The following is a 13,971-nucleotide window of genomic DNA, read 5'->3' as shown; positions in this document are numbered from 1 at the left end:
TAACTTAACCAGGCCTATTGTGTTTAATTGTGTATGTATATATACGCACATGTAATTTATTTATTTATTTCCAGTAAATTTTCCTATCTAGTAATTGAACTCTAGTCTGGCCTGTATGTCACAGACCAACAGCTGTATACCTAGCTTAGGGCTTAGGATTTTTTCATGGGGAAATCGAGACCCTTGATCTCGCATTCATTATGCGAGGTCCATGTATTATTGGTGTCGTGCAATCAAACTGCACGGCAGCATAATGCATGGGTAATAAAAGATCATTTTTATTGGATATAACTTTATTAATATCGATACAGTGGCACGTGGTAACTAAGACAGGGTTCAAGAGTTTAACAGACATAAAAATACGCGTTATACTTTCAAACCAAGCCAAAACAAATATGTTATAAAGTATAGACTTTCTATGGCCCACTTTCTGAAATTGGCCCTAACTTAACCTACATCACTAAAATGGCAACATTGTCATATTTATCGAACATCATACGAATGTCAATAAATAGCTGGCAAGTTATTTACTTCCAGTTTAAAAGTATGTTATGGTATACCTAGAAAATAAATCTATATTTAACCGACAAAACAACATTTCGCCAGCTATTACGAAACATTAAATTATAATTAAATATTTAAATCTAATAATTTTTAGCTTGGATAGACACTGAGTCTTGATCAATTGGGTATCCTGGGTTGATTTGGGCACCTTGGTCCTTCTTGGCAACAAGGATTGATGTTGGGTAGTTGAAGGCGTAGAAGAAACCACGGGGTGGGCCCTGTTGCAATAATACATTATTACTAAAAGTTTATTTGTATACTGTATTAAGACTTCTATAGGCTATTGTAGCAACTTCCTATGGTTGAGTGTGTTTTAAAGCAAAACTGTGGTTGAATATACAAATTAACTGTTGCCGTTAAAAATTAATTGATTTTGACAATGGTTATTGGCAAAAACAAAGTTAAATCACATCATTTTGAACTAATATTTCTCGTCTATTCTATTTATATTTCGTTTAACGTGAAATTCTCAATAAAAAAAGTCAAAATTCTGCATTGTGTGTACCATTATGTTTTCGAAATACACAATTAAATCTTAGCACACATGACGATGAAACCATATAAAAAAAATACTCAAATTTCAACAGAAATTACAGACATTAAATACATAATCTCTACTGTTCTGCTATTTGCGAACATATTTAATAATACATACGGTAGGTTCCTGTTCTTCAATCCTTTCAGGAAGAGGTGTAGGATAGGCCTGACCAGTCTGGTATGAGCCCTGTGATCCATAGTACGCCTTGGCTTCACGGGCCTGGTTTACCTGGCTAGGGGCAGCATATGCGCCCTGCTGCTCTGACGCGGCTGGCTGGTAGTCGTTTTGGGGATTGTATTCACCTCTGTAACGACATCATTGTTTTTAACTGTGTATTATTTTGAAATGAAAACACATCTCTTTTCTCTTTCTGTCAAATTGTATCAACAATGACAAGAGACTGAACAATACTGTTGCTGACATGGCGTAATTGCTTATTGCACCGATTTCGTTGTTAAACGAACATTTAATTAAGATCGTTTATTCTGAATAAAAACTTGATCTCCGATTAAAAGGTTCTTTTTCAAGGATTAAAGGTTCTCGTTACGTTCAACGACTTGTCCCAACTTCATATTTATTACTGTGGAAGCTTATGTTAATGATGAAATAATGTTTGATATTGGTCCTGTAGTGACTGAGTTTGTTTTTTTTTAAATAAACATATATAATATTAGGATAATATATATAGTCTACTTAAGCCGACTGGTAATGCAGACGATGGCAAGAGACCTGATCGTATGAGTTTGATTCCATGGAAGATTGGCTGGGTTCTGGTATGGAATGCAACCTGTTCAAACACTCTCGCCCCCTCCCATCTACATGGAACTAAAAACAGAGCTGGTGTGACTTGTGAAGCGAAAAAGCTAAAGCTTGCAAATACAGGAGTCTAGGCTCCGAATATGATTTTGTCCCATTCGGTGTCGAGACCCTTGGTCCCTGGGGTCCCAGCGCTTATAGACTTTAAAAAGAAATAGCAAAGAGCTTAGTAGACATCACAAACCGAAAAGCTGGCAGCTACCTCGGACAAAGAATTAGTCTAGCTATTCAAAGGGGGAACGCTGCCAGTATCTTCGGAACCTTGTCTAACTGGAGTCCTTTTAATACTATATTTTAATTATTATTCTTTAAGGTTAGTTATTGTTTTTTTTATATTAATATATACATACAAAAATAAAATTAGTTAGTTACAAGCTCAAATAAGCACTTCAATATAAAACTGAATCAGGACAAAAACCATCACCAGCCAGAGCCAAAGCGAAGCTCTAACTACAAACACATATACCGTAGCAGTCTGTGGACATACTGAGGGTCGGGTTGCACCCTGGCGGCAGCAGCAGCCTCTTGCCAAGCCTGCTCGTGGGCGAGACGAGCTTGACGTACATCTTCAGCTTCTTGCACAGGCTGCAAGACCACTTTGGGAATGTTGTCTTCTTGGTGGAAGCCTTGGCTGTCGGCCCAGTAGCGGACCTGGGTGAAATATTTTAAAAATTAATTTAAGTAAAGTAAAATGTAATTACCGCTAGAAATTTAAACTTTTTCCGGCTGCAATATTTTGTTCAGGACCGCATTGAACATTATTTTAAGATTTCTTATATACACATTATTTTAAGATTTCTTATTATTATGTAAGGGGTTTGGTAATTTTTTATAGATATAGGAGTTTGATACGAAAAAAAATGACTGATCTGAAAGACCGAAGACAGTGAACATTTAAGAATTTTCTAGAATTAATCTATTTTATTAAATTATAATTAAATTATCAATTGTTGTACATACTAAAAATATTTTCAGCCTTGTATCTGTACCAGTGTTAAAAAATGTACATACGGAGGTTAGAACTTATTAATTTGCTTATGTTCTAGTTAATAAACAAATAAAGAAATACCTGATAGTTTTTCTAAATAAATAATTAAAACCAAAGTCCTCTTCGCCATTTGCAACAATTGATAAGTACAGAAGACTGATCACTTATAAACATTATAAAAATAGGACACAGTAGTATGTCTGGCCTATATCTAATCAGACATCGTACCTTGATCAAATCGTTGGTGTTCCCTGCCCGGTATGTGTATGATCCAGAGACGTCACCAGATCTTACTTTGTTCTCTACTTTCGATGACTCAGGTGTCTCGTAGCCATAGGCGTATGCGCCTAACCCGTCTTGGCCATGGAATTGAGATGCGTCGTATACCTATGTTAACGATTAATATCTTTAAATAGGACCATGTTCAAGTATATATTAATAGTATTATCGTAATAAATTCTCTATAACGCAAGAAATTTAGATGCCTCAAAGGCCTAAAACCTGGCTATAGAACTCTGTTTAAACAGATGTATTTCTATCTATCACTTTTCATAAAAATCTGTTCAAGAAATGACCATTGAAAAATGATTTGAAAAGTTATCTGAAAGTTCCCCACATAGTCGAGAGATGTCGCTTTTACCAATGCAGTAAATTTAAACCTTACGAAGTTATTAGAAAAACTTAAATAACAACCATAATTGGTTTTAAATTAAAAACATGACTCATGTTGGCCTTTGCCTTGATAGGAAATTAATAATGTTATATAATTCGTGATTTGAGCTCTGACTCATAATTAGTATATTAACTGCGAAATAATATATGTTAAGGAAACGCGAGTTCTACGACATAGTATTTTTATAATCGTTAAGGCTTGGTAATATTATCACTATGAAGTCATCACTAAATATATCGTATTAGGCTGTTTTGAAGTTATTTAATTTACGATAATATGTTTTTATTTATTTCCCAGTCACAGGTCTCTGACTTACTAGGGAGGCCTCAGTCTGAATTCTATTATAGCTAAACAAATGATTGGTTAGTGCAGATACAATTTAAATAAACTCAAATTAATTACATAATTCGAAGTTTCAAGTTCTCTTCAGCAAACATAGTGAGTCAAAGACTGCTACTTCCAGGTAACAAATTGAACTAATATGACAAAGCGGAAGTATTACCTCTTCAACATAGTCATCAGGATTCTCAATTTCACGTCCGTTCTTCCAGTAGTGCCCTAGTGTTGGTCCTGCCTCGGCTGAACGAAACCTTGCGTCGTTGTATTTGATCTGTAATAATATACAAGTCTTCGTAACTGTGTGCTCCTATTATACCATGCCTCCTGCTAATATAGTACAAATCTTTCCGATGTCATGTGGAACATGGTGTAATGGTTGCAGCTCCTTACAAACGTTGTGTAAAACAAAAAACTTGGTGATTAAAAAGAGTAGGGGAGAGTTTATTGCCAGTTCTTCTCTTCCGTTTTTCCCCCCTTAATTTGAGAACTGGCAGTAAATGTAGCATTTCATATATATTCCTTCTGTTAACGTTCATAAGTGTATATAGTAATACCTATATGAGTAAATGGTTTTTAATTTGAATTTGAAAGATAATTCATCAATATGTCTTCTAATTGTAACTGACTGTAGAACTACGAATTCAAGTAGAGACGGAGAGAAATTTATTCTACACTGTGTAGGCCTGGTTATATGAATTAAACAGAAACAAAAGAAGTTTGAAGAAAATAAGATAGATTTGAAGCAATGAAATTGAACTATGATAGAAAATAATAATAAGAAACTATTAAGACTTTTATTTCATCTACTTGCCTTATTAAACTTACTTGAATAAATATTAACTGAAACTTACTAAAGGTAAAACAGCAGTACGGCCAGCGAGTTTGGGCTCTGTGAAGGGTGGACTGTTGAGATACTTCTGGGCCTCTTCAGGGGTCAAGTCTAGTTCCAAGATGTTTGTTGGCACTGCGCTGCTTAATGCCACCTGGAAAATCGACCAATCTATGTTATAAATCGTATGAAATTAAACGCTTTGAAATGTTTTGTGTAAATAATTATAATAAAGCCCGTTTAATTTCCAATAATTACAAAAAAAATATATTATTTTATTTGTCTTGTCATCCTATATATTCTATATCTTAGCTACCTTCAGTAACGTCGGTAGGTATTATATTTTTATTAATTTTAAACTTAAGGTCTGGGAGAGCTAACAGTTTTGTACTTTTTTAAAGCCTAAAGTAAGTTACTCATAATATATATAGACATAAACAAACATCTCTGTTTTTAACTAAACTGTTAGTTAGCTAAACTACTGAAAAGTTTTACCGTTTTACTATCTTCACTATGTCTTATCTATACCCCACACTACACTAGTGTCAAAATTAAGCTGCGATTTACGATTCCGGTGTATTCATAATAAGCATATTTGTAAAAGACTTCTTCACGTCCACAACTTGGTATTGTAATAAAGCTAAAAACTTCATGAAAGTATAGCCAAACGGTTATATTTCGATTTAAGTACGAAATTTGCGGATACCGCTCATAGCAATACGTGTGGAAGATCAAGTTTAACTTAATTGTAAATAAGTTAACATGACGTTTAGACAGCTGAATAATAATTAATGAGTTATTATATGACGCGTTCGTTATGGTAAGTAAATTTGTATAATATAAACAGAAATGATGTAACGTAACCTTAGAGAATACAAACTGCTAAATAACTCTATATATGTACACTATAATTAAGATATTAAAGTTATTTCGATAAGGAAGTTGTAATATTTTTTATATGTCTTCTTTTTATCACTCCAGGTAATATGTAATGTACTAATTTGTTGCACGTCAAGTTTTTTAATATTAAAGTAAACGTACTCAAAATTAAATTGTATTTATTTGTAACGTACTACATAGAATAATAATAATAATTGAAATAAAAAAAAATTGTGTAGACCCTGTGGCATTTTTCTTTAAGCTGTATTGCGATGCTTATTCGTTGAGCGAGGAAAGCACCAACTCTTAGGTCACCGGATGTATCAACCAGGCGCCGACTTTTAGTGCGACTCTATAAAAAACTACAGCTTGCGTTGTTTTACAAATTAAAAATATAGTATAAGTACATTATTATAACTCGACATTCGAAACCTTATCAGCAATTTATGAAAGAACCTTATTTGGCCTACAGTAATGGTGTAAGTTAAAGGCAGAATCTGTTATTTGTAGTTATTAAGCGCATTTCTTTAAATCTTTCGAGTAGTACCTATACATTTCATAAGGAATCAACAGGAAACTCGAAAAAAGATCAATAGCACAACAAACTGTAGAAGATCGTTACCCAAAGACCATGTGTGTATCGAGTTGAAAGATTATTTAGATATTGTCTATACTGAATAACATTAAAAATAATACAAAACCATAATCGTGGAGATCATATCATATTTTTTACCGCTATATATAATATTTATTTAATCAGTGTTGTATTGACAGTAATTACGCTATTGATGGAGATTAATGCCTGATTTAATTTTTTATTGCGACACCTGGGCAATAAAAAATAATATTATTGTTAAATAATCAGTTAATATCTCATCATCTCATATTACACTATTATTGTTATTCATAGTTTGAACTTTAATGAAAATATCGTTTCAAACCACAGCTTTTTCCAAAAATAAACCCTATTTAGAGGATTTGATTTATTTAAAATATTTATTTTCTTGATGGAGTTAAAATAAATCGAGTTTTAAAGGAGCTACTTAAAATACAATTCCTTGTAAAATCTCTTCCTACGCAACTGGACCCCGAAGATATCGCAAAATCAAGGTGAATAACCTTTAAATTACAGAAATAAATTAGACAGGACTTCAGGACGTAAAACCTGTTAAATCCTTAAACATTTTATTTATATATAATGCAATCATGTCCTTTTAAATATAGGACTGTATACTTTAGGTAAGGATAACAATTATTTTTAAATCCAATAACAATAAATTAGATTTCAACACACACAAACAATTATGATTATAATTTACTTTAATAAGTTAAACAATCCACCTTAACAACATAAGAGCTAAATGCTACAAGGCGTGGTAAAATACTTAATATATCTAAAAACTTGGAAATGCCGAAGTACACTTTTGTTTTATTAAATTAATATATACTATGTTAAAACGATTTTCAGTCTTCAGTAACAATTACAATCATGAGACGATTCTAGAATAATGTCCATGCAAAGGCCATAAAATAATACAGCGTTGACCATGTACACAGAAAACAAATAAAATTTTAGTCTAAGAGCGTTTTATGTTGATTTAATATTTGCGACTACTTTATAATCTTTATTTAAATATAAATATTATTCTTGTATAACATCTTGTTAGTTTGTAAAGCTAATCATGTAAGGAAACCGGGATGCGTTATAAACAAATATCGATGATGTGTGTCAGGCACAGAAGGCCAATCATATAACCAAATAATAAACAAAAATTATCGCGAAACAGAAACAAAAATCTGAGGCCAAGTTGTCTATTTATTTTTTAATAAACTGCACTGCAGTTTAAAGACATAAAGTCGAAGATAAAGTCATATCAAATATGACAAATATGAAAAGGCACTTTTGAAAGTCAAAATTACATGTAAAATATTCTTTTTTAAATTACTTTTTGCCACTTTCAAAAGTAAGTTAATATGGAGGAGAATGAAACTCCATACTTACTGTTTTAAATATTTTTAATGTATACATATTAAAATGTGGTCATGTTAAAAACGAACTCAGTTTTATAAAAATGAATTGATGAAATGTTTAAGTACAATATTTTATCCAAAAGCTCTGAACATTCAAATTAATTGTGAGTCTTTTACTAAATCTTTTGTATCCCTCAGCGGAATTAATTTATTAACATAAGCGGGGAAATTCAAATATCCATGATAAATTAAAAATTTTATTGCCTTTCAAATACATTATACATTTTCGCAAAAAAATAATTACACTCAGAGGTCCGATATCCTTTTTAGCATATCAAGTTGAATAACTTTCATAATTTTATCACGAAAAAATAAAAATAAACTTGAATTTGGCGTTTAGCTCTTAGACAAATACTGACATACAAACCTGAAGACCCGAGCGCATGAATACTGTTTGCATAGTTAATAACACATTCATGTTTTACCGGATTACGTTTTCGCATAATTTTGTATTGATTTTTACGTAAATCATTAATTTCTCGAGTATAATATCATAATGAGTGGTTTGAAACATATCTTTATTTTATAAAATTAATATTGAGATAGCTTACAAGTTAAATGTAAAAATTTTCTAATCTATATCATGCAGTGTATAGAAACGTCGCAAACAAGCTGGTTGATTTGAATGTTATATGTAGATTGTCTTGAAATTAAAACAATCAAAATGTATATAAACGTACGTACATGTATCGGTATAAGTCTGTGTTCGAGTCAAATAATAATACTTTCTCAACTCAAATTATATTACTTACACTGTTAGTGATGCACTAGTGCTGTATTGCACACAAACCGCTAATGTTTTCTTAGTTAAAACAAAAAAAATCTTATTTTTATTATAGAATATAAGATACAGATACACTTGTTCCACGTTATTAAATTTGAATCGGAAGACATCCATACTTATCGCCTTCATATAACTATAATTATCGCATAATTGAATTTTGTTGGTGAAAACTACCTTCATCTTTTATTATATACACATTCTAATTCACTATTCTGGAATATCTTAAAATCATTATGGACACTATCTGCCACATCATACTAGTCTGCTGAGGTCCGTATCGCTTTGCATTAAACCACTATATGATAATTAATTCAATTATTCAATCCGTTAAAAATTGCCATCTTCATCCAACAAGTCTGTCTGATTCATCCCTAAGTGAATTATTCATAGGCTCTGTTTAAAACGCTTATACGATGGTCACGAAACCTTGTCACCGATATTTCGATCGCGGATCTAATTTAATTCACACGACTATGCAAATAAGGTAGCTCGTTGCCCAAAAGTACTGTTGTCTCTGTCATACGCACTATTGCAAATCTCGGATTAGGTTATTATAATTAATGATGACCATGCGTTTGACGAGGTTTTAAGACTCACGCTTAAAATCCGTTAAATTTTATCTTAGTATTGCATCATTCTATAGTAAATAATAACATACAAAGGCAATTTAAATTAAGTGTTTACGACATAAAAAATATTATGTCAAATATATCAGAGTACAAATGTGAATCTCAATCGTATCGTGGATTTGAAATTTGTCTCATTTTTTGTCTCGTTGTTGTATGTCACTTCGTTGCTAAAACATAATTCAAGTGACATAATTAAATAAAAAGGATTACAACTGGCAGCCTTATCGCTTTTGAGCAAGCTGTTATTTTAAAACATCGGGCAAAGATTTTAGACCCGAAAAGATTTCCCGTGTATGTAACTTTGTTAAGTGCTTTTAATATAATAATAATTGTATTAATATCTTGACACTTTATGGGTCTTTAAATATGAAAGGGATTGCCAGTGAAACCCAGTGAAATTAGCTTACTAAATTTCAAAGCAATTACTGTCAGTCCTAAATTTGATATTTTAATGCCTTGATAAACCATAATATCTTGGTTCCTTTTCCGAGAAAACAGATATGAAAGCTTGGATTCGTAACATTATTTCTTAATATACATATTTATACATAATTCCTCTTTTCTACTAAAGGTAGATTACTACGTTCCCGATTCACCTGTAACTCAAATGCTACATGATCCACGGCAAATGTTAGTGGGATTAAGGATTGCGGAACTGCATTGTTGACTTTAACAACTTCCTATAGAAGTTTTTAGAACAACACAAATTCTTATGCTTATAAAGAAGCCTGTTTAATCTTTTAAACCTTAAGGTTAAAAGAACATCAGAGAAATTAAGGCTATTCAGATTCGTTCGTATTCTATGTGTACTGTGCAATTTGTAAATAAATATTTTTAATACATTTTTAGATTCTAATTTGTGACCCGTTCACCATTGTGTCCTGAATGATGAAGATGCTGCATAAATAAACCACGGGCTCAGATTTCTGAGGCAGAATCTGTTTCATGATGTTTTTGTCAATCTAATAGAAAAGTGATTGATCGGCCTTTGTGCCTGACAAACGCCGTCGACTTTTTGAGTGTAAGGCAATTTTCTTCACGATATTTTTCCTTCACCGTTCGAGCGAAATCGAAATGCGCACAGAGAGAGTCTATTGGTGCACAGTCGGGGATCAAACCTAGGACCTCAGGGCCGAGAGTCGCACGAACCCACACTGCTCGGCTAATAAGTTACATATTAGGAACATAAACATGTTTATATCTAGTTTCATTGGATTATAAAAAGCTTTAGGTCAAAAGATGTATGAAACCGGTCGCGTTGACCTTCGGGGAAAACTAACGAAAACGATTGTGAACTTTAATGATGACTTTTAATCAGAAAACAATTGCAGTTTATAGCTTTATTATTATTTATTTTTTATTTGGTGGCTTACGTAATATTACAATACCTAAAGTATATTCAGAATAAATAGATTCCCATGAACGGCCTAAATAGATATTGGTGTGTCTGTGCATATATATGTGTGTTTGGGAGAGTGTGACGTCATATTGACTTAATATTTCATTTTGTATGTAATTTTTTTATATTTTTTTCAGTATGAAAAGCTGTCCCTTAGAAATTAAATTTAGGAAAGTGCGACCAATTTTTCTTAAGTGTGTGGAAGTGGCCGCGTTTTATACTGAATTTAATTTCAAGTGAAAAATATTATATTCACACCTACTACTTCTATATATATTGAATAAGATGCAATTTGCTCCCTTTGATCATATTTCTTATTGCTATATTTATATTCGCCCATCAATAATTATCCATCTATATGCAACTTGATTATAAGATTCAACAAAACAATTGGCTGCAGATACAATTTGCGTGTGTTATTTAATACGAGCGATGAACATATTTTGTGAACTGAACTAAAGTAACAAAATTGGTAAAGTCAATAGTCATTCGGTTTTTCTACAAAAAGATTTTTGTAAGTGAGGTTTTATGTTCCCAACATATAACCAATAGGCTGTATCTATTCCCAAAATAAAGTCATCTCCAGCTGTTCGAAGCCGCGTCATCCCACCAAAAGATTATTCATTATATTTGTGACCACACCTTAATTAAACATCAGTAGTGATCCGTATTACTCACTTGTATGGATTCTGTGAAAATTCATACAAGCGCGGATTTGGTCCTCAAAAGTTTTGTGGTCAAGGCCGCTCAAGTATTACAAATTACATAGGTATTTGCTTACAGGACCTACATAATAAAACTTAATTCGTACATAACAAGCTAGTTTACGTGTTCGGTCGTAAAGATTTTTATAACCTGTAAAAACTATCTAGACAAACATTTTCAAAGTTGCTGATATTCCCGAAACATATATAACAGTATTATAAGGTTTTATTTCATGTATTTATATAAAATTTAATAAAAGTGGATCCGCTCCAGAGTTTGTGATCGTGACACGAGAATTAAATATTTTTGACACACACCACGTCGCAATCGAAGATGTAAATTTTACGGTGTAGATTAAAAATCTTGAGAACAGGTGAATTATTTAAAATAATTCAATTGAATGAGCGACGTCAGTCTTACAATAGTAAAGGATTGTTGCTAATAACTGATTTATCACATCTGTGTTGTTGTTGTTTTTACTCTTGATGCTACGTGAACCCTTAGCAAGCTTCCTTACAAGGATAAGTTTTCTATGGGATAACAAGTACTTTAAGCTTTCAATAGTTTTGTTAGCGCGTAGGACGAACGAATCCCACTCTAATTTATAAAATACTAGCGGCCCGTCCCGGCTTCGTACGGTTGGACATTAATTTTTTAAATATTTTTTTGTAGATATATTCTTTAATATTGTGAAACATTTTTTTTTCTACCATCGCATTGTTTTCGCATGCGATGAAAGATATTATAAATCCTTATGTATTATTCGGTGGTATTGTAGTATTCAAATGGTGAAAGTAATTATTAAATCGATCCAGTACTTTTCAAGCCATTTCGTTACAAACAAAACATAAATGCAAAGGAGATATTTTTTATTCACAACATATGCTTCTCTCTTGAAGTAGTAATAGTAGTATAGTACTAATAATACATATTGCCAGAATCTATTTCAAACATAGACTATTTAATAATTCTATAATTTGTCTATGCTAATCACATTAAATTTCTGCCAAACGATCTGTTGAAATTCCTGTCATCATATTAATTTAAACCTAAAATGTTTGGTGAAAACGAAAATTATAGTGCTTAATTATCTTCAATTATTTTGTAAGTATTTGCCATATTTTTCGACTCCATTCACGTAATATAAATGATCTACACTCTCTTTTAATTTTGGAGCTGATTCGTCTATTGAATTAATCGTGGAACGATATTAAGGACTAACGACGAATTCAAAGTCAAATAGTTGAAATCTAAATTCTAGTTTTATGTTATTTTATTAGCATATTATATTCTTTCTTTATCATCGCAATGTACCATTGGATAAATGACGATTACTAAAAATAATAATTTTATTATTTATATCCTACTTGTAAAAATACTTAAAAACCAGTATTAATAAAACACAATATACATCTTTAATTCCCGGTAGCTATACATGCTTCAATTTGTATTATAATCGAATCGATACTTTTTAACAAATTAGTAAATAATTTAAAGTATAAGGACAAATGTTAAATCTATGTATCTATGTACTCTTAATATCTTGTTTACACTAACAAATATATTACACATTTTACACCATATTGAATATTATTTGTGTGGCGGCTAAGACCCATAAGGTCATTGCTGATGACGACTTAAGTAACTAAACGTTATTGTAAAAGCTATTCTACTTTATAAAGAAGATACTTTTTTGTGTTTAAATATTTAATTAAAGAGTCCCCATACGTTGTCATACGGAACATAAATGTAATGATAATAATTTATAAAAACTACTGTATTGAAATTTGGATTGTTTAAGCAAATAAATTATACTTTAATTGGCGTATACATTGATTAATTCGCCATTTATATTAGTAAAACAATTACTTCAATTACTACAAAACTAAATTAGTAACACTTACAGCGATAGTTAAAAATGTTCCGATTTTCAGCATTTTGATTTCTGTACGCACACACAAAACACTAGTCAAAACAGTAAGGTGTTCGCCTGCGCATCTTCTATATAACACAGCCTCCAATGACGTCATCCCCCGCCCCGCAGTGACCAAACGCGAAACTTGTTCATCTTCACGACTCTTGACCTCTGTGACATTTACATCGACGAATTTCTTTGTATCATTCTAGATTTATACCATTGAACAATCAATGTATGTTACACTTGTGTCTACTATGGAGTAGTCAGTTGTTTTCCTGTAAAGTCGGGAATGTCGTATGTTATACGTTGTATTTTTAATTCAATAACAAGTGAGCTTTCTGGACTTTTTACGCATAAAAATGTAGTTTGTATGAACCAAATCGACACATAATATAAAAAAATATTTTGCGTCTTTAAGATTCGGATAGTATTTTTAATTTATAAAATAGTTTCGTCATTTATTAAATCCGACGCTATTCTAGAAGCTAGTAATAACCTTGGTCACATGTGTTCAGACGCAGACGAAAGCAGAGATATGGTGCCATACTATAAATAGGTAATCAATATTATGTCTAAAGCTTTCAAGTTTTAGCTAATTACGAAGGCCACAGCCGAAGGTTCCAAAAAAAACCAAATGTTTTAAACTTATTTATTAAAATAAAAAAATTACAATTAAAATTATAATTAAAATTACAGCTAGTCAATCCGAAGTGAGGAAATTGAATGCTACATTATATAAAATAATAAAAGACACAAAGAGGCTATATTGATTACAAAGCACAACGTGAGGCACGTGTAGTTCTTATTATAAATTGCGACATAGCGATACTGCTGACATCGTGTAACCTCACGGACGTGTAATACTTAATAAATAATAAG

The 13,971-nt window shown here is 31.8% G+C and overlaps 1 protein-coding gene across 2 annotated transcripts; it reads right to left on the bottom strand.

Moving 5' to 3' along the window:
• Positions 1 to 262: 262 nt before the first annotated feature.
• On the bottom strand, positions 263 to 13,185 carry LOC110991760. 2 transcript variants are annotated; one of them, XM_022257245.2, is made up of 7 exons: positions 13,079 to 13,185; positions 4,770 to 4,901; positions 4,082 to 4,189; positions 3,135 to 3,293; positions 2,385 to 2,569; positions 1,220 to 1,406; positions 263 to 782 (listed from the first exon to the last, which is right to left on the bottom strand). In XM_022257245.2, the coding sequence occupies exons 1-7, from the start codon at positions 13,109 to 13,111 to the stop codon at positions 645 to 647; spliced, it is 942 nt and encodes a 313-aa protein (XP_022112937.2). In that variant the 5' UTR covers positions 13,112 to 13,185; the 3' UTR covers positions 263 to 644. The 2 variants fall into 2 exon arrangements, with proteins under 2 accessions (XP_022112937.2, XP_022112938.2); XM_022257246.2 differs by having other exon boundaries at positions 2,406 to 2,569.
• Positions 13,186 to 13,971: the final 786 nt, after the last annotated feature.

Source organism: Pieris rapae, chromosome 16 (genome assembly GCF_905147795.1).
Source record: "Pieris rapae chromosome 16, ilPieRapa1.1, whole genome shotgun sequence".
NCBI lineage: Eukaryota > Metazoa > Arthropoda > Insecta > Lepidoptera > Pieridae > Pieris > Pieris rapae.
This window is presented reverse-complemented; position numbering and strand designations above follow the sequence as displayed.

Bases quoted from the DNA above. Each gene is read 5' to 3' on its own strand.
- LOC110991760 (XM_022257245.2), bottom strand. From the start codon at position 13,111: ATGCTGAAAATCGGAACATTTTTAACTATCGCT. The intron at 1,407-2,384 runs GTATATGTGTTT...ATGTCGTTACAG, and splicing joins TATGTCCACAGACTGCTACG to AGGTGAATACAATCCCCAAA. The intron at 783-1,219 runs GTATGTATTATT...TTATTGCAACAG, and splicing joins TTGAAGAACAGGAACCTACC to GGCCCACCCCGTGGTTTCTT.